The sequence below is a fragment of the Eretmochelys imbricata genome, chromosome 3, assembly GCF_965152235.1.
Source record: "Eretmochelys imbricata isolate rEreImb1 chromosome 3, rEreImb1.hap1, whole genome shotgun sequence".
Taxonomy (NCBI): Eukaryota; Metazoa; Chordata; order Testudines; family Cheloniidae; genus Eretmochelys; species Eretmochelys imbricata.
This window is the reverse complement of record NC_135574.1, coordinates 69358840-69384563: the sequence shown is the minus strand read 5'-3', so window position 1 is coordinate 69384563 and position 25724 is coordinate 69358840. Positions and strand designations below refer to the sequence as shown.

General features: G+C 40.0%; 2 protein-coding genes across 5 annotated transcripts in view; one reads left to right on the top strand and one right to left on the bottom strand.

Annotated features, from left to right (window-relative positions):
* The window catches only part of LYRM2 (LYR motif containing 2), a 63638-nt gene extending 41469 nt beyond the window's left edge, over nt 1–22169 (top strand). The window contains exon 4 of one of the 4 annotated variants that reach the window (XR_013345600.1): nt 22151–22169. The gene's annotated coding sequence lies outside the window, so the exon portion shown is untranslated. Of the gene's footprint in view, nt 1–11272; nt 12120–22150 lie in introns of those variants that run through there. The other 3 variants (XR_013345598.1, XR_013345597.1, XR_013345596.1) reach the window with 3 other exon arrangements.
* Nucleotides 1–25724, bottom strand: part of ANKRD6 (ankyrin repeat domain 6) — a 165049-nt gene that overhangs the window by 31864 nt on the left and 107461 nt on the right. Inside the window, exon 3 of the mRNA XM_077812816.1 lies at nt 16950–17218. Within this exon, the coding sequence (XP_077668942.1) occupies nt 16950–17069 (120 nt within the window). The 5' untranslated portion in view covers nt 17070–17218. The remainder of the gene's footprint in view (nt 1–16949; nt 17219–25724) is intronic.

Genomic DNA, 25724 nt, shown 5'->3' with positions numbered 1-25724 from the left:
ACCTGAAAATAAGGAAGTTTGCTAAGATTGTAACCCTAATAAACTAAATTAGAAAATATCAGCATAAAAGGAATTGAGTGTGTAAGTAAAATAATTAGTGTCAGGAATGTGAGGAGTAAGTGAAAGACCTTAAAGAACTGTAAAACAAGAATGTTGGAAGACTGTCCAATATATGTTTTATTTCATCACAGTTCCAAAAGACAAGTAATTAACAACCCAATCATGTACTAGACCACCCACTCTTCCACTGAGAATCACAATTCCTCCACCCAAAAGCCACCAGGAGTTAATAAGTACAAACTGATGTTTTAGCCTGGCCTGGATATTCTTTTTTTCAGGAATCCATTAGGTTTATTTTACTGTGACAGAGCAGATTAAACTGCACTGGTAAATCTAGCAACAGAAGAAGTGAACACTTCTAGCACTGAGTGACTACTGGTGGCCTTCAGTAACTGGAAAGGAATAAGCCAACGATTAATCATTATTTATTATTTGTATTGACGTAATGCCTACAAGTCCTAGTCATGGACCACAGTCCAATTGTGCTAGGTCCTGTACAAACACAGAACAAAAAGGGAGTTCCTACCTCAAGGATCTTACAATCTAAGTACATTCTTGGGGTTAGTAAGAAACTTCCCCAATGGGAATGTTACTCCATGTAACTGAAACATTGGTTGGAGGCAGGATACTTTACTAGATGCACCATTGGTCTGGTCTGGTATGACAATTCCTATGTTCCTAAGAAGGTGGTTAAGGCCTTGGAAACAGCCTCCATGTAATGAAAAAAGTTGAAACCTTCTTCTCCCACAGAACTGCTGGAGGGAGAACCCAATCGCAAATTAATTAGTTAATGATTATACAGCACTTCAAAGATGTGGAGAGTGCTAGTTAATTGTTATTTCCCCTTTTTAAACTCAAACGGAGGAAAAGTTCATACCCACTCCGGAACTCAAATATTTCAAAGTGCAAATGTTTTCTCTGGTATTTTTCCCCAAATAAAAGTGAATGGCTCATTCCCATCCAGTACATTTTGGTTTCACAGCTCTGAAGCTTTGAACACAGCTTGATTTCTTCTTTCACAGTCTGCCTTTGAAAGCACTTGAGGTGCTTAGGCAAACTCAGTAAACAAAACAGCCACAAAAAAAAAAGTCAGTGAGAACACTGCCATAAATTTAAAAACACAAACAAAAAGTTGTAGCTTTGTTTAAACAATGAATAACCTGCTGCTTTTACAAGTCCAACCTGATCTAAAGACGGCCTTTATTAAGACTGTAGGTAAAGTAATGGCTGGCCCTACTGCCTGGAGTACATTTCCTTTTATTACAGCTTGGAGGAGATCCAGAGCTTAGTGTCGGTTTCAGGTAACTTAATAGCAAAAGAAATAAGAGAGTCTCTAGGCAACATAAAAAAAAGGCCAGATTGACAAATGATTCTGGGGCATGAATTGAATACTTCGATTATGAATATGGATTCAAACAAGTTTAGGCTTATAGGTTCTTTCTCCATTACTTAATTACAATAAATAAATCACATAATCAGTTGTCTCACTTCCCAGTAAGCTACTGATACATCACAATAACATTTTATTGTAGTCTGTGCATGGAGTGGAACAAAAGCCTGCTTGAAGCCAGCTCACAAGGGAGAGAGCAGGGCTAACTATGTGAATATGTTCGGGGGGGGGAACTTCCTGATACGATAACCATCTCCAACCAGTGCAACAATGCTGGGGTGCAGCCAAAGATATTTTGTTAAAAATAAACTCTGAAAGGAAGATGAAGCATTTATTTTAATGCGAGATGTTTACCCCTTGGATCATTTCCCTCACTCAGCGTACCTCCCCCCCACACACACACAGCATACACATACCCCTATGCGTTATCTGAAGACCTGTGAAACGTACAAATACAACTCAGGAAATTCACATGGGGGGGGCATGCCATTGTTAAACTGTCCACTGTGCACACGGACTGTGACATATTATGGTACGTGCTGCATCATTCAATGACCTCAGGCATATAAAATATAGTGGCTCCAAAGATTATACTAATCTTTAGGATACTAGCTAATCCCCAGGGCCCACGTTCCTCCCTGGTGTAACTCCATTGATTTTACTGGGGATGTATTTGGTCTCAGGTTTTTAACTCTTTGGACTAGCTAGTTTCTTACTGTTTGGAAGTGGACAATGCAGGAAAGGGAAGGGGATCTCAGGCTGCTGGGAGGTCGAACAAATCACAACTTTTAGGACAGTAAGTCTGTCTGCCTGGGGCTTTTCTGAAGTATGCAGAATATGCAGTCCTGATTTACCCTGTCTCCCCTACCAGTTACCTCGCCCATCGTCTTCTCCCTCTCTGTATTCCTGCCTCACCTCCCCCCTTGCCTACCTGTTCTTGACTCCTTTGTCAGGCTGCAACTAAGGAGTAAGGGAGTCAGATCAGGAGCTGAGGCACACACATGGGAAAACTGGCATGGAGCCAACTAGCAGCCTGACACCAGGCAGGTGGGGCTGGCAGATCAGAGGAAGCAAAAGAATCGCTTATGGTTGGTTGTAGGCCTGCAGTGCCTGATAGGGAAGGCTAGTTCCAGTGCTGGGAGATACTCATGTCCTTCATGCTCTAGGCCTAAGGAAGCAAGTTCAGGGCAACTTAAAATGTCGCAGTTCTTTCCTGGGTGTCTGGCTGATGAGTCTTGCCCACATGCTCAGGGTTTAGCTGATTGCCATATTTGGGATTGGGAAGGAATTTTCCTCCAGGGCACACTGGCAGAGGCCCTGGGAGTTTTTTGCCTTCCTTTGCAGCTTGGGGCATGGGTCACTTGCTGGAGGATTCTCTGCACCTTGAAGTCTTTAAACCACGATTTGAGGACTTCAGTAGCTCAGACATAGGTTAGGGGTTTGTTACAAGGGTGGGTGGGTGAGATTCTTTGGCCTGCGTTGTGCAGGAGGTCAGATGAGATTATCATAATGATCCCTTCTGATCTTAAAGTCTATGATTCTCTGATTCTATGTCCTTGCATTGGTTCATCTGTGTCACTAATGTACGATACATACCACATAACTTTGTGCATTTCATTTCCAGTACCGGAAACCCCTAACATTTGAATATCATGAACGAGGCCCCAAAAACTCCTGAGATTAGCTTAAAATTCGTAAGGTTTACAAATAATAAATTTGGAGTTCTTTTTATTTGCATGATGGCTTTTCAACTTTCAGGGTTCATGTTTCCAAGCTTATCTCTGCAACTTTGAGGGCTAGAAACATTTTTTTTTAATGAAAGCAGAAATTCTAGTGTTTCCATATGACTTCAGTGCCCAAAGTTTTAAGAAAAATACCAGATATCGTGTGTCTCATGATAAAAACTGATACTCATGATAAAAAGTTGGAAACTGCATCTCCTTTTTATACCCAATGGCATTAAAACTGGAGGTGCAGAAGGGAGTTGGGAGATCTAGCAATGGTACAACCTGGAGAATTAAGAAAACTGAGTTTAGGTCCAGAGATCAAGCTCATGCTCCTTAGGCCAGCAGAGTCTGGGGCTATGTGGAAAAAAAACTCTCAGCAAACTCAGTGTGGGAGAGAGCTTGGGAGTCACTCTCCAGCAGCCCCTCTCTGGCTAACACAAGTAGCAGGGCTGACAGACTTTGGGGAGAGAGTTATCCAGCCCTATTCACTGGATAAAAGGTTAATGCCATGTCTGCAGACCCTGGCAGCAATAGAGATGAGCTTGCATGGTTCTGTTCTGGTCTTCTACAATTCCATGTCAGAATGGTGGCACTAGAGTGCCAGCTGTAATGGGGGGTACTGACAACACAATCTCACTTGGCTCAAATTTGTATTTTTTTCTTTTTAAAAGGGTGCACCCTACCCACAATGCTTGGGGAGAGAGGGGTAAGAAGATGAGTCTCCCTTTTGAAAGTAGTGTGTCTTTCCTCCCGCAGCATCATTTGCCATCCTCCACCATGACACCAGAGAAGGTCTTGTGTGAAGGCATATATGGGTGCTAGTGAAGGTGGAAATACAAGCTAACAACAGGCTTTCACAGCAGCTCACTGCAAGGAAGGCTTGGTCATGGAGGTGATTGTGAAAACAGACACAGGCTTTTTAATATGCAGATCACTGACCTAATAGTTTTTAAACAGCTCACAAATATTTAATATGATAGATAGATAATTTCAAATCCGATTACTAATGCTGGCTTGATAAACTTTGGAGTTGTCATGGTCTACGATGCAGATATGAACTGGGGACTTTAACAACTTAGATTAATGAGCCAATAAAATGGTTTGTTATATGTGTGTAGGAACTTTTATTCAAATGTGAATTGTTGCCTCAGGTGGCCACAAGTCATGTAAATCCTCCTTAGCTGCTAGTTTATTGACCAAATAATTCCTAAAAGTACTGATTTTTATTTTATTTTGGTACCTTTCTAGCTTAATAATAGAGGATTATTTTCAAGATCTGTTAATAATGTGTGCTCAAGATGAAATCTTGTTGACAGCTCTATGTCTATCATACTATATGAAGTGTCACCAATGACAGACTAGCCATAATGCAACAAGTTCCAGGATTTAAAAAAAAAAAAAAAATCAGTGAGTTAGCTACAAAGCAAAATAATTATAACCATTCCATTATGCAATTCAATTTTATAGATATGATTTTAACTTTACGATCTGCAGAAAAGCTATGCTCTGTTTTACCTGAAAAATACACTTTATAAACCCATGATACTGGAGTGACTATGTTAAAATAGACTGCACTATGCTAGCAGTGCCTCTCGTCAATCTGGTTTGGGTAAAACAGATAAATTACACACATGTGTTTAATACTACACACATTTTTCCTTTGTCACATTTATTCTCACTATTAAGTTCAATGAGACCATCTGGAACATGTTCTGCAGTCCCAGTGAATCCCAGTATCAAACTACACACATTACATTGTGATGAGCGACAAAGCAAACACTGTCCTGCTTTGTCTCAGGGCTTGTCTTCATTACCAGGGTAAGTCAATCTAAGTTACGCTACTCCAGCTATCTGCTTAATGTAGCTGGAGTAGATATAACTTAGGTCGACTTACCCCAGTGTCTTCACTGCACTGCATTGACAGGAGACACTCTCTGGTTGACTTACCTTACTCTTCTCGGGGCTCATCTTCACCACTGGGAGATAGATGCTGCTGCAATCGATGCAGCAGAGGTCGATTTAGCCGGTCTAGTCAAGACCCACTAAATCGATGGCAGAGCACTCTCCGGTCAAACCGCTAAATCTACTCCTGCTGCAGCGTCAATCTCCCTGTAGTGAAGACAAGCACTCACTGTGCTTACCTCCTGGAATTGCCTCTTGGGTGAGTCTTCCTCATTTTAACAGAATGATTATTAAGTTTAGCAGATTTCTCCTGTGATGTTTTGTCAAACAGAGAATGAGAACAACAAAAAAGCATTTGTAACCAGGGTCCTAGTGAGGAGCCAGCTGTGGTCACTCAATTAGGGTGAACTGCAAAGAATAGGGCAGACAATTTCCAAAAAGCTGGTGGATATTCCAATACTTAGATTTACCAAGTCAGCATTAAAACAGCTTCTTTATTACCTCACTGGTTACTCAGATGTCCAAACAACACAGTTCCCTTAAAGTAATCCAGCCTCAGACTTCCATCCAGGTACCAACGTCAAATATGATGATTTCTGAATATTTTATTTCATCATATAAAAGAAAAGGTTCTACCAATCCCAAAGGATCGGACACATTACCTCCCAGGTTAATGAATGTTTCAGATCTTACTCAAATACACGCTATAGCCAATTCTTATTAACTAAACTAAAATTTATTAAAAAACAAAAGAGAGTATGGTTAAAAGATCAATATACATACAGACATGAATTCAGTTCTTAAGATTCAGATTCATAGCAGAGATGGTGAGCTTTGTAGTTACAAAGAGTTCTTTTAGCAATAGTTCATAGGTTATAGTCCAATGTCCAAATATCATATTCAGGGTGTACCAGCATAACTGGGACCTCAGTCTTGTGACTCAAAACTACCCTGATGAAGCCTAAGCAGATCTGAGATGACAGAATCAGGACCCAAGGATCTTTTATACAATGTCATGTCTTTTGAAAAGTTGGGAGTTGAAAAGGTAATTAGCATGACTTTGAAGGAGGTCCATCTCCATTATTTAGCTACAGAATTAACATAAGACAATTTGCTTGTTCCTCCACCATTCACAGATTATTTGCTATCACGGTGGATTTGATTTAAATCAAATTGATTTAAATCATGATTTAACTCATTAGTCAGGAAGACTCGATTTAATCATGGATTTCTACATGAAAGTGCATTCTTGTTGGTTGTTATAACCTTAATACATATTCTTCACAACTCAGAGATAGATATAGGTTTCATTTTTAGAAGGTACACACTATACGTTTTTTAATTTTGAAAACTTTTCAGATTAGTTTTACAGCTATATCAGAAAATGAATGATTCTTTGGTTATTTCATTTACCAAAGGTAATTGAAGCAGATATTTATGAAGTCATCTGGAGGTGAACTATCTCCAATTCAACAGGTTAATCATTAATATTTGGAGGATTTTCTTGCCACGCTGTATTAGAAGAGAACATCATCAGACAGACATTTAAATTGTTTTATTTAACTAAAACAACAACGTTATGTATTCTGGATTTTTTTTCTTCAATAACAAACATAATATTTTAACAAAACAAGCATATGAATTCTTGAATTTAGTTAAACATTCAAGTTTTTAAAATCAGGTTTGTTTTTGTTCAAATTGTTTTTAACAAATAGTTAAATGAAATATTTTTTAAAAAAATTAAATCGACTATGTGAGCCAGGTCAACATGAGAAACTTAAAATATTGACTTCCGCAGCTAACTCGGTCATCTTCACCTTCATTTTCCTGTTTCTTCATAATCTGGAAAAGAAAAAGAAGCATTCCTGCTTTTTCAGGTCCCAAACGATTTCTCAATTTGGAATGAATTAGTCCAAAGGAAGAAAATATTCTTTTTACACCGGCAGAAGAAGCTACTGCTGTTAAAAGTGAGATTATCACTTTAACAGTCTCTGAATCCAAGTGCTTAAGTGACTTCCACCAAGTCACTGGTGTGACTTTCTTTAAAACATCATCAGCAAACATAGATTTCTTGAATGGTTCACCCTTAGCTCTGAAGTTTATTATAGTTGGCATTATGGAGGGATGATTGCTGGATGTCCATGTCATAGCCAACTCCTTGTCTTCAGCAGTTAAGGTTTGACCCTGTTACTGAGTATTGAGAGTATTTGCAAGAAAATGAGCTGGAGATAGTGCTCGTCCCATTCGTTTTTTAAATGCTTGTAATTTAACTCTGTCCTTGCATATTTCTCTTTTTAGATCTCACTCAGTGCCTTCCAAATTTCAACAGCGTCAGCAATAAAACAGCGATTTCCCTGCATTTTGTTCAAGGCTACAGAAATAGGCTTCAGGGGACTCAGCATGTGTTCAACATGTCTCTTAAGCCCAATGTTGAGAACCCTGGCTGTGACAGTGCCATCTATTTTTTCAGGATTTTGTTCACAAACTGTCATCAGATTAGGCCAGTTCTTGATCTAGTGCTCAGAACAGTCCACTGCTGAGTTCCATCGCACGTCTTGTGGGAGAGTTAGCTTGGTTCCTCCCACTTTTTTCAGAGCAGCTGCTGAAAAGTGGTTGTTATGGAAGTATTTTGCAATTTCAACAACATTCGCCTTTATTTCTGGAACACTGAAGTCTTTGGCTAGGAGATGCATCAAATGAGCACTACAACAGTATGTTATTAGCTTGGCAATGTCTTCACTCTCTTCTAAATAATTTCTTCACATCGTGGATACATTTGCAGCATTGTCTGACCAAGCTGTGTACTAGACATTTGAACTTTTTTTCACAGTTTGTTATAGCTTTTACTGCTACTTCTTGTAAGTGCTCTGCTGTGTGTGAATTTCCTGATCTATCAATTGTTTCTGTAAGGAAGACATTCCCTTCTTCTGTTGTCACACAAGCACATACAACAGGATCATTGTGGAGACTGCTCCACCCATCAAGACTCAGGTTTACAATTTCACCCTCTAGACCTTGCAACACTGCTCAATTTCTTTTTCATACACTTTATCCAGCAATTTGCCTGAGACATTTGTTCCATTGGGTGACTGTATCCTGGTCTTAATGACTGAACCATGTTAATGAAGTGTGGGTTCTCAATCAAATGAAAAGGAGAGTTTGTTCCATAAACAAACTGGGTAATTTTTTCATCAATTACCTTTTTTTGTCATCTGCTGGTTCTTATCACAAACTTATCTGTGGTTGTTTCTGAATGATGGAGGGTTTTTTTCTTTTTGCTACAGGTGATATACTGTGGCTATGTGACATACATGATGTGACTGAAACACTATCATTGGCAGATAACTCAAACTATAGAAAACGATGGTCATCTTGAAGGTGGATAGTCTTCAGAATTGTATGTTGCGGATGGTTTCTCCTAAACAAAATAAGTCAATGCAGTTATTTATTAATACCATACTGCTCATTTAGTATTACTCATTGCATTCACTGACACTCAGTACTACTTTAAAGGTGAAATTGTAAAAGGAAGATCTGCTTATTTCAGCTATTTATTTTTTATCACAACTGCATCTAAACAGATAGTACCATAGAGTAACAACTATATTTTTTGCTCAAACATGAGAATTCAAGAATAGCCCAGAAGGAAGACAGGCAGTCCTTAAGAAAGAATTATGAAATAAAAAAGTTTACCAACCTGAAGATCCTGCATATTCTGACACGTTCCTTTCATCATCTTCAAGGCAGCTTCCTCCTGAGAAGGAACACTTTTCATGATGTTGTTTCATTTGGGCAACCAGGCCTTGCATTTCTTTGCTGCACTGTTTGCATTTTGCTGCCATTATAGGTTTTCCCTTCTAGTGAGAGGATGGTATGGTAGATCTCAAATCAATGAAGGCTACATTTAGAAAGACCTCAAGACTTCTGGAATATGCTGCTCAAACAGTTTCCCTTTTCTTTCTACTGCCTGTCCCTCACTTCTCACATTTATCTCCAGACTTCCTCTCCTTGTCCAGATCTCTTCCGCCCCCAACAATCTTCTATTCATTGAACTTTTTGAAACTTTGCACTTTTAGAAAGAGATAAGGGATTGACTTTGTGTACACAAATTTGCAGAGGAACAATAGGTTTGAGGTCTGTTATTTCTCACCTCTATATATTATTTATTTATTGAAAAACTTTTTTGCTGTTAACAAGCATGTTATCTCTGGAGACACAAATCCACACTTTGAGAACTGCAAAACTAAGCATCTCTCATGGTATCTTCTAGACTGAGCACTGAGTCCCATTGGGTAGATAGAAAGATGAACTTAAATAATCTATTCAGTAGCCCCTGGAACCCCATCAGATTGGGTCCCTAATCCATGAACTATTGTAACTCATTTACAAAATTTTTTTTAAACATTACATGAATATATTGTCTCATACTATGGAATTAGAATTTATAATCCCTATTCCATAATGAGATATCTTTGAGCTATAACGTATCTTAATTAAAACTATCTTTAGGATTGTTTTTTTTTCATAAAAATGCTTTTTGAGGAAAAAACCTATTTAAATAAAAAAATTGATTATATCCACCCTGTTTGCTATACATTTCAAAGAGAGATGAATACTGAGATATCCCGTGTTTACAATTCATTTAAATGATAGGATGTTCTTTTGACCTCTGAATTATCAGAATTACAGCATATACAGGGACTGTTGATTACATTGTCGGACCCTACTCATATATATGTAAATACACAAAAACACAAACATTATCTCCTCACATGTCTTTTGAGGGTTATTTATTTAGCGGGATGCTTAACCCTTTCTAGTCATGCATCACAGCATGACAAACAACTACTCTTTTTTTGCAATACAACCAGTGAAAACAAGCCACCTCAAAAGTTTAGAAGTACATCTCCCTGATGTCATGTCTCAGCTAACGCTGGGCCTCATCCTCCAAACACTTATTACACAGCATAGTCCCAACTATTGTGATTAGTCACACTGGCATCAAAAAGAATAATTCCGTGACTTCAATGGGCTCACAGTCATAGGAACTACACTTAATAGTTAGAATTTGCAGAATTGTAAACTGTAAACTCTCAGAGTTAGCAGTATGTCTCTCCTCTTTCTGAGGAGCATCCAAGTTACCCATGACACCAGCTACAAATGCTAAATAGTAATTATTACTATTAATAAAAGTAAAAAAATGTTAGAACAGCATTAAGGTTGCTATGGAAAGCACTCAAGTCAGAAAATGCCAACGTTAGGGTTGACTGCATATCCTTCCCTTTGCCCTAGGTGCACATTCACTACGACACATTCTTTAATTACAAGACAATATATTATTATTTCTGCCAGTTCACTCTCTCATTCAGTGAGCAGGTCACATGGTGCTCCACAGAGGGGAGAGCTGTTCAATATTTATTTGTATCCTCAGTGTTCAATAAGGAAAGGTCATCTCATGCACTGTACAAGACAGGCTGTCTCTAGACACCTACACAGCCAAGCTTCCTTCACTACACAATGTCCATCCAAAGCTGAACATAGTCGCAAACAAAAAAGGCCTTTGAAAGTGATACTCTAGCTGTTGCTCCATGCGGCAGCTATAACAGCAGCAATCATAAGTGGACACAGAACACTAATTAAATCATAGCAAGAATTAAATATACTTACAGAATTCACTCATGCCTAATCAAAGAGAAATAAAACTTCAATTTAAAACATTCATCCATTAGTAACTTTCCCGAAAGAAAGTTGTGTCACAAACTGAGAAAAAGGCAGGAAATTTAAAATGAAGGTGAATACTACTCCCTAACTCTGGGGAGAAAAGGCAGAGTATAGTATCATTTAAGAGTTTAACTGAGCAGGGTTGGGGTTTTTTTTTCAATTTTGGCAGCCAATTATTTTTAAATGACCCAGTCTATTGGATCAAACAGCCCACATTTTCAGATTGATGGATTTATTTTTTAAACTCAAAAAGTAGCTCATGAAAAGACTGAAGGTCCTGAAGGCTGAAGTCTTGTATTTATTCCCAGAGCAGGTGACGCACACTCAGTGGCATTCCCCATGCTGCCACACAAATATACCTAAACCACGTCCTACAGGGGCGATCGAGTTGGATTGCTGAGCAAGGAAACTGCCTGCTGCTGTTTGTTTTTATTGTGTTCAAGGAATCAGGGCTTTGTGTACATTTTTGTAGATACACAGGATTGAATTACAGAAGTACCTGACTTGCATCATCAATTTCTCCTGCTAACAGAAGCAACCCGTCACGGCCCAGAATATTGGCGAATCACTCAGGCCAAAAAGGGCAACAATACAAATAGAATCTTATGAGGGTCAAGGGGAAAGAATTGTCATGAAGTAAGTGCTGGCTGGGACCAGGGGTGGGGCTATTGATGTGTACCTGTAAAAGAGGGGTATTTTTGTTCCCTTATGAACTCAGAGACTGTTTGAACTATTGATTCCTAGCTCTACCGTGTTCCAGCCGGTTCTCTGATTTTTGCTCTGTGGTAGCAGCTCACCATTTGTGGTGACTGCTCCTTTGCAGGATTAGCATAATTGGTATGTGTACTTCCCAGCAGCACAATAATAATTGTAATGTAAAGTGGGAATGGTAGTGTGACACTTCACTCCATATTCTTTATGAAAATATACTTATGATATGAATATGACATAACTGAGATATATTTTATGCAAGATGGCTCATGTGAGATATCATTGGAAAGGTTATGATTTACTGAATGTGATTATCCAATCTGTATTCCTTTATCATTTCTGTATCTGAAATTAGGAATACTGACTATGTATCTGTATTTCAACTATGCTGCTTTGGGTGATGCCCGCTGCTAACACTTCAAGTACTACAATGGAAAAGCCAGACAGGGCGGCTGGCTCATCGGCGAGGACAATGGACTGTGAAAAGGCTTGGCCTTCCTGCCAATGCTCCATACTGCCACTGACTCATGGATGCTGTGACACTACTAGGTCAGGTGGTCTTGTCACCTGATACTAAACATTACCTAGGACTTCTTGTAACTTTCCACTGGAAGGGAAGGGGGGGGGGGGGTCAAGTTTGGGAAACAAATCCTATTTAAGGGGGGAGGGGGAATAAGGCAAAGGGGGCTCCTCCTCTTCATGGCCTGTCTGCCCAAGAAGAGAGACTGCTAAAGCAACCTGAAGGGAAGGCAAGGGGGGAGTCCAGACTGAGATAGGTGTCCAGTCTGAAAATATAACTGGAACTCTGAACCACAGAAACTTTGCAACCTGCCTAAAATAATATTTAGGATAAGAAATTACATTTTGTAAGCTGTTTCTTAAGTATATTGAGCTTAGCTTGCGGATTTTGCTTTAGTTGGTCAGTAATCTGCTTTGTTCTGTCTATTATCTCTTATATTCACTTTTGTAGTTAATAAAATTTGTTTTGTTTATTATCAGAACCAGTTTCTGTAATTTCTAATGGGGGGGGGCTGCAAGAAGTTGTGCATATCTCCTTCCACACTGAGGGAGGGGGTAAATTTATAAAACCTTTTGGTTTGTACCCCTTAAAGGGAATGGACAGCAGGGTGTTGGGGCAAGCCCCTGAGGCTGAATCATTCCAAAGCAGATCTCTGTCTCTCTGTGCAGCTGGGTGTGGCCCTGCCTCTGTGCTTGGTTGGAAGAGGCTTGTGAGCCTCACCCAGCAAGGCCAGGTAAAGGGGACCCAGGCTGGCAGAACAGTCTGACTCAATTAAATCCCAGCACATGAGGTGACACCCCGAAGGGCCCAAACCCATTACAGGTAGGTTTTACAATTTAATAATTACTGCACAATAGCTGCAGAAATATCCAAACCATGGCACTTGGAAAGCACCATTTACAGTGCTTCAGTGAAGAGCCAGAGTAACAGGTAATGAAGCCCAGGGAAGTAGAAAAAGGGGAGGAACATATGGCTCAGGGCTGTCCTATTATATTTTAAATATAAAACCTGAAAAGATTCTGAGTGCCCTCAACTCTTACTGACTTCAGTGGAGGTGCTGTATGCATGCAACTCCTATGGACTTCAATGGAAGTTGACAGTCTCAGCTGAACACAATTACTAATCTGACTAAAACAAACAATAAAAAAATCTTTGAGCAAACACTGAAGTGGGCATTTCAGCGTTAATGAAAATTATATTGAATTTTCTTTCTTTAGTTTTATTCATACTATGCAAACATCTAGCCAATGCAAACAGCACTTTACATATAGACATAGCAGTCTAAACTAAAACAGCATTTTGCAATAAAACTCTTGTTTATTGAAGCAGCGATGAACACATCATGTGACCTTTCATTTTTAGGATAAGAGAATTGGATTGGCTTGCCAGCATTTTAAATGACTTGGTTTTGAAAGGTAAACAAGTCTCACTTTTACTTGACTGGTGCCCAATAAATCAAGTGAGGATAAAGAACTATAAAGAATTTCTAGACAAATAGCTTGCTCTAGAGCCCAGCTACTTCAGGCATGCATAGTTCTGTATAGTGTTTTGTGAAGCCAGCTACACTTGCCAGCACACATTTGCAATCGATTTGGTGTCCTAAAGTACAACAGAACTTTTCCTTTTCCTCCAAACTGAGGGTCTGCTTCTGCACTTCTTACTCCAAGAAAACTCTTGTTGACTTCAAGAGGAATTTTTCCTGGGTAAGAGGACAAGATCAGGGCCCCTGATTGTAATTTCCTTTAAGGGTAAATCTTATAGAATGTAATTTCAACTCTGACAGCAAAAACTGACGAATGTAAATAAAAGAGTGTAGAGTACAGATCAGGCATAAAATACAGATCTGAATAAACAGATCTTTATTTATGGTTAATTTTGTAAAGACTTTTCTGTTAGGGAGGAAGAAGAGAGAATCTGTGTTTCAGTCATACTAGAACAATCAGCTATTAAATTTTATTATTTTTATTACGCAGGTTTGAAAAATTTAAATCAGTAATAGTCATGGAGTGATGTGCCACTTGGGATAAACAATAAGCACCAACTAAAGTTCACATTGTAACTCATGCCATGTGAAACTCACCATGCTTCATAATTTGTTATGAACTCCAAACTCATACTAAGTTCACAGAAAAGTTCACAGACCTTTCTTGTGAACCTGGGCTGATATAGAAGTTTGCACCTTGGGATAGTTTTGTTGCAAAATCAACAGTTCGTGGTTGACTGACTTTTGCTTTGAGATTGTAGGCCCATTCAAATGTGGAAAACAAATAAAATGGGGAGGATATGAAGCCACATGGATCTAAAATATATATGATCCCCTGCAAATGAAATTTGCTGAATTTTACTTAGCTCTAGAATCAACCTGAACTTGTACTCCAAAACAAATTGCATTTTTTTGGTGGACTGAGACATCCAACAGATTTTATCACCATCACGAACATTCAGTAATAAATCAAACATATATTCAGGGTCAGGTCATAATTTGCACTTCCGTTGCACTCATTGTAACAAACGGAAGTTGTCAATAATTCAAAGAGACTATATCGGTACCAAGTCATTATCTACTGATCTCACATTAGAACCATAGTTTACATTAACTAATTTGATGGAGTAGTTAAATCAGCTCCATGGTTACACTGGAATCTATAATGCAGAGCACTGGATTTTTCAGTTGACACTATGTGGAACCTGCATTCAAAATTATAGTGGGGATGAGAGTGTGCAGTGTGCCTGCTGTTCCTTTAATACTTTCCTTACCATCAGGGCACACTACAGATCCAAAGTTGAGTCCTCTTATTAAAAATCCCACCACCATTCAAATATCTTTCTTTAGACAGAGCATGACAAGCAGAGATGCTTGGACAACAGAGTCAAAGGAAGAATTTTACTACAGCTTTTTACCTTTGCTATGACTATGGCCTATGCACTGAGTGTCACCATATCAACAAGAGGCCATCTGGTTGTGGTCAATAAACAGGAAAAAACCCTGTAAAACTGATTTTCCCACAGGGCACTCTGGCTTCAAAAATAAATAACTATGATCCAAACACGGCAAAGGGAGCATCTCAAAAAGCAGGTGTCATTGATAGATCATTCCAATCCATTTCTGCACCTTATCTAATGTATTCACATTTTCTGTTTAAAATCTACCGACAGCCCTTAGAGCTGTGTTGTGGAGGCTAATATTCACAGTCAAATTTTGTGTTCTCTATTGATCCATGAACGTAATTAAAACTAAATATGCCTCAGGGCAGCATTTTGCCAAATACTAAGCTTTTCCCAGATCTGATAGACCTTGCAGGTCCAACCTCACCCACTTCCACCTCCCCAACTAATTTGTATAGTTTTAAAATTCTGTAGCAGACCACAGACCAGCCTTTCCATCTCTCACTCTGTCACATTCTCTCTCCCACCCACCCACTCCCTCTCTCTCCCTCTCTCATGGCTCCTGCCTTACACGCAGTCCTGCAACATCCTAACTAGCTTTGTAACTAGGCAGTAGAAAGCTAGGGGCAAGCCTCATTAGCAAGCAAAGCAGGTTCCAGTGACAACCAACTATATGCAAAATTAGTTGCTGGGGTGGGAGATGCAGTCAGCTCCTTCACAGGCAGCCACTGACCTATTCAAATAAAACATCTCCTCACACATCACTAAGTGTGAGGTAAAAACCCCTGAAGGGCTGGTTGTATGTCTTCTCTTCAGCTCCTAGAAATGTTTTTCTTTTAAATGTTAATGACACTTTTTCACAGAGAATCTTGGCTTGTGATTTATATGGTGACCACTAGGAAACTTCAGAGGAGGATCGGAGCACTCCAAGTTTTTGTGGTTTAAAATAAAATAAAAAAAGAGGGAGCGAGGGAGAAAACACCATTTTCCATTCGTATTCCTCTCACATTCAGATTTGATTAACAAATATTGAGAAAAATCATTTCAGGCCTATTTGTGTTCAGATTCAAACTCTTCTATCTTTAGCTCTCAGACTGAGCAATTTTTCATAGGTCACCTGCACTATTTGCAAATATTATTTATAACATGGTTAGAGCTGGTAGTCGGTTCATTTCAATTGCATTCTTTTTTAAATCTCATTATAAGTGTTGTTATAAGTCCTTTGATACAATGGGCCAAATCCTGACTTTCCAACCCTGGAATAGAAAGTGAAGTTTATAATCCTCAACCTTGGAATTGCACTGAGATTGCACATTAAGTGCAGCCAGAGTTTAGCCCATACTATCAAAGGACCTTTCTCTTAAGGAACAGTACATGATTACAGCTCAGGTACCTTTATCTTACAAGAATAGGTAGCTTTTATTCCTTCCTCTCTGAAGGATACCCTGAACTTTTTGCAGAGCCTCAAGATTTCCCTTCCCCACCAATTTTCTCCTCTATGGTGATGAATTTTAAAAGCAAAAAGAAAAGGAGGACTTGTGGCACCTTAGAGACTAACAACTTTATTTGAGCATAAGCTTTTGTGAGCTACAGCTCACTTCATCGGATGCTTAGCTCACGACAGCTTCTGCTCAAAGTTGTTAGTCTCTAAGTTGCCACAAGTCCTCCTTTTCTTTCTGCGGCTATTCTGAAACCTGTCATTATTTAAAAGCATGTTCATTCCTCAAAAGTCAAAGCACATTTTAAAAATGTCATTGCACAGGCATCCAGCACAGCACATTTTTAAAGGTCCAGTATGCAGTGATGCTCTGTATTTTCCCCTTCTTGGAACCAGAGAAGGAAAATAAATGTATTATTTCATGTTAATGCTGGCTAATAAATGCAGATTTAAAGAAAAATCAAAACACTTCTAATCCCCCCCACCCCCCAGCATATGTTTAAATTTGTAAAGTAACAAGAACATTATCACAGACAATGGTTTAGGAGTTACACTAGTTCCCAGGGAATTTGTAAAGAGTTTTTCTCTTGTTACCTTGGTAACTGCTACCTTGGCACCCTTGTTGATAAGCTGCACCACATTATCCACTTGGCCTTTGTACGCAGCTATGAGAAGGCGTTCTGAAAGCACGGCGACCGCATCCTGCTGGCTCATGAATTAGGAGAGAAGGGTTTCCAGGGCAAGCAGTGGACAAGTCCCTTCAGTCCAAAACGAAAGCTTCAGATCAGTCCAAACATTGCATGCAGAGGCAAAAAAGGACCCCAGCTCGCTGGATGGGGAAATTACTATTCCATCTTCTGGACCTAGTAATTAGAAAACAAAACTGCCATCAGCAACATTTTACAGACTGAAACACTACAGCCACTCATCACCGAACCTCTGAAATGCTCTTGAATTTTCTTCAGATCAGAGAGCTACGGAAAAAACGATCGCGCATCCTACCAGTGTAACTTGCATTTCTACACGCGACATACAGGATTTGGATACAAAACACTTTAATTGTATCCTCCCACCTTCCCTCTTGTTTCCGCTTCAACCACATTGGCATCAAGGCTACAGATAGAATTATGGTCTCATATAGGTACCATCTTCATACCACAGTGAGGCTAGAAAGAATCCAGAGACAATGCATCCTTTTTTAAAGTACTCCAGGGAGGTTATTTGTGAGTCAGATCTTCCCCAGCATTCCCACTCATTCACAAAAGTACTCTTTCTACTGCCTCCTTGATTGACATGCTCACTTTGTTTCTCATAATTTAACCACAAAATATATTTAAATAAATTCTCCCCTGAAAATTTCTTCCATCTCCAAATTCATCAAGTGTTATACATATCGTAAATTTGCCTTTGCACAGAATTCCTTGCACTCATCTATCTGTCCACACTTGCAGCCATTGCTAACACAGCGTGCAGCCCTGTGCAGATCCTAAGGCAGACAAAGAGCACCGGCACAGAAGTTAGACAGCCAACAATGAGGTATATTCAGGACCTCTCATTCAAATTCAAAACTCACAGAATCCATAGGGCTATTTAAAGCCAATACCAGGTGTAGTGTGTATTTCAAATCTTTTTGTTTTTAGGTTACAAGGGAGGAGGATAATGATTCAGTTAACTGAAAAGCATGTCTCTTACAAAGAACCACATGCTATTCATCGGGAGCAAAGACAGAGTCGTAATAACGCAAGCTACTGAAATAGAAACCACCAGTCTCTAAGTGTATGGCTAACTTTCTGTCAGGCAGCTAGCACATCCACATAAACATAATTTGCACGCCTTGTAATCGGCAGTCTTAATACTCAAAACCATATTCCACTGCGTTTCCCTAATGCTGGGGAGAGTCCACAGTCACATGGGTAACCTAGGGCCCTATTGCAAGACAAAATATGCCAGTTTTCATTAATATCACAAACTAATATCTAGGGTCAAAGTACTGTAAATTTTATTATTCATAAGCCAGAAACTTCTCCTTAGATAGAAGACTTTTACAAAATTATTGTTTATAGAAGTCCAGTTGGGGCGGGTGGTGGTGGTGGTGCGGATAGAACTTCACAAAACATAGGTAAAACAGCTCCACACCTCAAGGAAATTATAGTCTATCTTGGACAGACACAATACAAGCCAGGAAGGGATCAGGCATTTAGCTGGTCAGCCGAGATTGGGAAAAGGTGACAATTGGGGGCAGTAAAGGAAGATTATAGCTGCAGCTTTTTTGAATAGACTGGAGAGGTAAAAGGCCCAAAAGGCCAGAAAGTGGGAGATTACAGCAGTCAAGACAAGAGATAACTTAGGTGTGGTTTAGGGTTTTAGATTGTTGAAATGAAGGAGGAATAGATTTTAGCAATATCAAGAAGGGGGATGGTGGAGCGGTATCCACAGTGAATCAGATGAAAGGCAGGTAGACATGCAAGATTAGACAGAGTTCGAGAGGTCAGAAATGAAGCGGTACAGTTGATTTGCAAGATATCATCATAAAGGTGGTAGCACAAACTGTGGGAGCAGCTGAGATTAGCAAGGGGCAGAGCATACAAAAACGTGCAGTGGGGAAACCTACCTATCCCCGTGGAGTCTGGGTAACTAAAGGTGGAAGTCACGCAAATGGTTGTAATAAATAGGCTGGTCTATAAGATCTATCAAATTTATATCTTACCCCCAAGTATTTGCTTTTCAAAGCTTAAACAAGATGAACCAGCCAGAGCTGTAGCTGTATTGTTAATAACATGTCATTGATGCTTCCACGTTCCTTCATTACTGTTTCTCCTCATTCCCTGTCCTTCATGACCACCTATTTGCTTGCTTGTTAGAATTCCCCCTCAGTTTTACAGTCACTTATTTGTTCCTATCCTTACCTCTAATTTGGCTGCTCATGCGTTTGAGAAAGTTGCACATGTACAACTGTAACTGGTTTTGATCATCTATAAAATATTTATGGCCAGACAATTTATTTTTTCTCCTTTCATAAAAATCAGTGACATCAGTGAGATTTTGAGAGTTTTACAGTGAATCTCTGAGGAAGGCACAATGTGAACATTTTCCCGACAGATATTTCAAAGGAGATTTACAAAGAAATTCCATGTAGGCATTATGCAAGCTTTAACCACACAGTTAGAAGCCATAGAAATGTTCACAAACACTCAAATGATTTGTGGCTCAGCAGACGCTTAGCACCATCACTTAGTGCAAAGGATCTCACGTTAGTTACCCTACTAGCAAGTAAAACATGAGAGATTGTACTCACTTTTTGGTCTTAGGGTTTTTTCTTATCTTGCTCTCTTTTCTGATTACTGCAGTAAATTCTTTCTGGAAGACACCATTAGCCTTCTCAGCTTGTCATGCTCTGTGATTCTGAAGTGATTTACAGTTATAGCACTGCTGCTATATTGCATTTTCCTTCTTTCCTCTTCCACTGATTGAATCACGTATAAAAGCATATTAAGGAATGGATCCAGCCATCAATTTTTATGTCTTTCTACTGTGCTATTTACATCTCCTAAAGTCATCCTCTCATCTTCCTCCTTTTCAGAAATGTATTGACCTATGAGCTGCATTCCCATGTTCAGACCCTTTATATTTCTTTAGCTGCTATGGACTGCGGATTATTCACAATTCAGAAAAGTATGTTTGATGTAAATAAAGCTTGGATGATCAAGAGACCAACTTTTTCTCTCTCCTGAGGAGAGTCAAAAGAAGCAAAAAGATGGTGAGAAAGGGAAGGGGAACAACCCTCTTATACTTACTCTGACAAGTGACCCTTTCCCAGTGCAACAGATACATGGAAATTCCACCTCAACAAATCCGCCCCAGCTGGGAGTTACTGCACTAGGGCAGGGAGACATCAGTATATGCCCCTCCCAGTAATATTTAACTCTCTGTCCACCTCTTTAAAATGTTCATATATGCTGTAAATAGAAAGACAACTGTCTAAGTGCTACACTAAAACCCATTATATGCTGTGTTCTCACTCTCAAATTGTGCACAAAGAATTCTGCAATGTGGTTTGTGCTTCATACCAATTCCCTGGTGTCAGTGACCAGGCTCCGAACAGTGCTTCCTCATTAAAAAACTGAAGCATGAAACAATTCAAACTTATTGCATCACAAGCTAAAGAAAGTATATGAGAACTTATTTTGGTTTTACATATTTTACATTCAGATTCGTCCTCGCTGCATCATTGTATCTAGTATCAGAATACTTACCTTGGGAAGGTAAGCAAAGCAATACCCACTTTTTGCATCAAAGAAAGCCTGCCAGATGTGATGACCACAGATCCAGTAATAACATAGCTCCATAGAGTACTCAGTTCTGAGAACAGTCTTTCCCCCAGCATCCCTCTCGTCACTGCAGCATCAAAGACGACGGTCCTACTAACATCATGAATTAGTAATTCAGACCCGTAGCAATGACTCAGTGCTATGAATCTTGACAAGGTCTGATATTGATATCTGCAACATGTCCTCAGATTCTACCAAATGGATGACTCAGTCAGTACTGAATGTGCCTTAGGACATTTTTGTATCTGGAAGTGACAAAACAAGGTGCATGGTTGCTCAGTGACAAAGTCAGAAAGCTCTTTGGATTCAGTTTCTCCTATACATAGCCCAAAGAACTGACAAAAATATAGGTTTCTCTGAACCTGTATAGGCCCTCCTCTGTGATCATTACTAGACTAGTTGGTCAGTAACGTTACCTACACAAAGACTCAAGTAGCAAAAGGCATAAGAATGATTATTTTAAAAAAATAGGCCAAATAAGTTTGGAAATTTGTAGAAATATCAAATCTCAGGGATGTTCAAAGGCCTGAAGGGAACTGGTGATGACATCATTCCATACATACAGCTCACTATCGTGGCACTTCCAGGACATATTGCAAAGATAAACCATTGCTTGATTAATGCTGTTCTAACGTCACCCTAGAGAAGAAGAATCTTTTAGTAGCAATATTGTTCGTAAGAAAATGACAAAAATCACAGGATTTCCTTGCTTTACATTCAGTAGATTATTGAAAAGCTTCCAAAGGAATCAACATATATAAATCCATCAAATATATAAACCCCACAAACACTAAATAAAACAACAAAATAGAAAGGATATAACACATGACAACAGGTCATTAATAACAGCGGTCAAGTTAAGTTGCTGTCTAGATAAAAGAAAAATTGCATCTCTAACAAGGAATTTCCGTTGTGCCCATCACCATGATATCAAGGCACATATACTATAAATAAAGAATCACAATTTTTTTTTTCCTGCAATGGACAAACTCCATTCCTCAACTGCCCACCAAAAATGTTCCCATGTCTTTCAAGAAAAACACCCATCACAACTTCTTGCTATACAGTATAATGAACAAAAAAAGGAGGATTTTAATGCTGCTTTACGTGCAAATCACTACATAACCCAAATTATGGACTCACTACTGACACTTCCATAATAAAGACCATGCATTTTGCAGCAATATTTTACACTATTAATATTTAATAATCATAATTAGCTCTTAAATAACACTTTACATGCTCATATTGCAATTCTCTTCTTTTGCTCCAATCACTTTCAGTGCAGCATATGTTTCCTTTCCTATTAATATGCACATCAGCGCATTAAAATCTGTACAAAGGTCTCTCTACTCGCTCTCTCACTGTAAATGATTTGATCATATTTTGAACAAAGGATGCAACATAAATAATATTTTGCATTCTGCATATTTATCTGATACGAAGAATTTGATTTTTTCCCAGCAGCTTACTCATGGGCCGTTCACTCCCCGGTCTCCTGGATGCAGGTATAGCTTTTCAGAGGCGCCAACTTTCTAATTTCCCCAGGGGGTACTCCACCCCTGCTCTGCTCCAAGCCCCACCCCACTACACCCTTTCCCCCAAGGCCCCACCTCTACCCCGCCTCTTCCCCCAAGTGTGCCGTGCCCTTGCTCTGTCCCCTCCGCCCCCAGCACCGCTGATCCGTGGCAGGCAGGAGGAGCTGGAAAGGAGGGAAGGAGCTGATCGGCAGGGCCCACTGGCTGGCGGGAGGCACTGGGGGAAGGTGGAGGAGCTGATCGGCGTGGCCACTGGTGGGTGCTGAGCATCCACTGTTTTTTTCCCATGGGTGCTACAGTCCCAGAGCACTCACGGAGTCAGTGCCTATGTAGCTTTTATTTCTTTCTAACAACCATCAAACTTTTGATATTTTAAGGATTCTCCAGGATGTCACATCTTTTCTTCCTTTAACTGCTCTTTTCAGATTCTCAAATGTCTCCAGTACAAACTGATCCTGAATGTGTTTTGCAAAAAAAGAGAATACTCTTTCCAAAGGAGGACTTGGTCAACAAAAAGTACTATAATGGAAAAATCAAAGTGTAGCAGTGCTATCTGGAAAAAGGCGAAGTGATATGAATTATGGGACAATACACATTTGATTCATATTTTTCTTCACAAGTAGATATATTAATATAATTTATTTGCAGCACACTTCTTACATTGGTGAACATTTTTAAACTAAAGAAAGATGGTGACTAATAAAAATGATTACTCTGGAAAACTAGAGTATTGATCTTATAGCTATTTTCCTCTGTTGTATAAAGTCCACATTTTGAAATGTTACTGTATTGAACAGGATTCCTGTTTTTTATATATACACTGGATTTGGGATTCATCATCTTCTTACAAGTCTAGGACAATCTGGAACATCTGACACTATTTTTTGTTTTTATTAATTCTTATTAGTTACCCTGGTTGCCAGTCAGTCAGTCTCCCAAAGAGTTCACAACTCTTGTTAGGCAAAGTAAATTAAACTGATTTGTGCTACCCTTCTCTCACATCTGACAATTGCTTGCTTCTAAATCAACAGTTAGCCATGCCAGCCACAAACATGAGGAGCCAGCCAAGGCAGCTTCTCCTGCTGCTAGCTGAACTCTTCATCAAATAAGGTGCTGTCATCCTAGCACCACTGTCAGTTTCGTTAAATTTAAGCTCATCTGACTGACAGTTCTCAAATCACACCTTGTTACCACCCACCCCAAAATTGTGAAGTGGTGTCAGCCAAGTCTGAGGGCTTGGCTCCACTTACTTTTTATAGTGCTCTAACTTGCTGGCTCAGGGGGGTGAAAAATCACCCCCCTGAGCGCAGCAAGCCAGAGCGCTTTAAAGCGCTAGTGTAAACAGTGCCTCAGCGAGGCACTTGGAGCTAATCCCCTCGTGGAGGTGGATTACCAGGAGCGCTGGGAGACTTCTCTCCCAGCACTCGTGCTCAACCACACTCGCACTTCAAAGCGCTGCCGTGGGAGCGCTCCCGCAGCAGCGCTTCGAAGTTTCCAGTGTAGCCATGCCCTAAACTTTTAAACACAGGCAGACACACATTCAGATGGGATTATATGGGGATCAAGGTTGCAATTTAGGCTATGGCTACACTTGCAGCTGTAGAGTGCTTTGGGTTAAACTAGCCTTCGGAGAGCGTACTAGGGAAAGTGCCGCAGTCTGTCCACATTGACAGCTTCAAGCGCACTGGCATGGCCACATTTGCAGCACTTGCAGCAGCACTGGGAGAGGTGCATTGTGGGCAGCTATCCCGGCGTTCAAGTGGCTGCAATGTGCTTTTCAAACGAGGGGGGTAGGGTGGAGTGTGTTGTGTGTATGTGGGGGGAGAGAGAGTGGGTTTTTGGAGTGCTGAGAGTGTGTCGGCGTGCTGTCTTGTAAGTTCAGACTCAGACCCCCCCACCACCACCACCCCTGCCTCTCTCTCACTCACTCAAAGAAAACAGTAAATGTTTGTCTGATCAGATAAGCAGCCGCTGTCTGAAATGGAGCTTTGAAAGGACACTTCCCTTTGTTGTGAAATTGCTGCAGGAATAGGAAGAGTGACCACTTGGCTTAATTACAGGTTTCAGAGTAGCAGCCATGTTAGTCTGTATCCACAAAAAGAACAGGAGGACTTGTGGCACCTTAGAGACTAACCAATTTATTTGAGCATAAGCTTTCGTGAGCTACAGCACACCTCATCCAATGAAGCTGTAGCTCATGAAAGCTTATGCTCAAATAAATTGGTTAGTCTCTAAAGTGCCACAAGTCCTCCTGTTCTTTTCACTTTGCTTAAGGGGATTATGGGAAGTTTCCGGAGGTCAATCAGAGCACAGTAACTTAACTCCTTGTTCACACTGACCCTGGGGCGTCTCAGCCAATACGCAACAGCTGTTATCCCTCTCGGGGAGGTGGAGTACCAGGAGCGCTCCAGCCAGGGAGTCAAAGTGCTCTACGTGCCTTGCCAGTGTGGACAGGGAGTAAGGTAGAGCGCTCTGGGCGGCTTTACTGCGGTATAATGTGCAAGTGTGGCCAAGCCCTTAAACTCATCACTGAAATGCCATTGATCTTCTTGTACAGACAGCTGCTTCCTCCTCCTCCCCTCACTCCCACCCCCACACACACTATGTATTTTCTTTCTTACCAACCTGACGCCCTGACTTTCATTGCCCTTGGGAAAAACCTGTGTAAGGGCAACATACTCCACATTGATTCAAGAGCATATTTGTTTATAAATGCTCTGACTGCTGTGCTGCACCTTCCATAATATTCAACGTTATTAGTATTTTATATGTAGCGTTCATCAGGTTATCTTCTTACTATAATTAAGTTTCAAAACTGTGTTTCCCCTCAGCTCCTTCAAAACACACACACCAGTGCACGCACACACTCTTCAAAGACAGTCTATAAAAGCAAGCTTACCTCTCAGTGAGCATTTTCTAGCCAAACAATACTGATATAACAAAGCAAAATACGTTATTTAATACGAAACAGTATGTGTGTGTAAACACACATGTTAGACACTTGGGTGTTCATTTGCGTATTAACAGCCAGAATGTTCTTCCAGCTCACTGCTATTTCACAGAAGTGTTGGGGTCTGAGCCCTGGGAACTGACCCAGACATTTGGTCGGGCTTGAGTGAGAACAGAGCTCTTTGTGCTTTGCATGCATGCAGAACTTCAAGCACAGTGGGATTACTAGATGTTGAGAAATCTCCCTTACTGCCATCATCTTCTACATTAGATTCGGCTACTGCAAAATTAGGACCTTATCCAACTGCCACTGAAGTCAATGGCAAAACTCCCACAGAATTTAAAGGGAGCAGGATTGGGCCTATATTTTAAAATCCTTTCCAAAATTCATTTCTCTTCCTCTTGCGCCTGCTATTTTGCCCCTGCTTTGTTATTCACAGATTCTTCTCCATGGCAAATTCTCTCATTTGAGTTCTTTGCTTTGCTTTCCTCCAGATGACAAAAATGGTTCTGAAATGAATGAGTTTTATTTCTGGATAAAGTCTCGTTCTGGG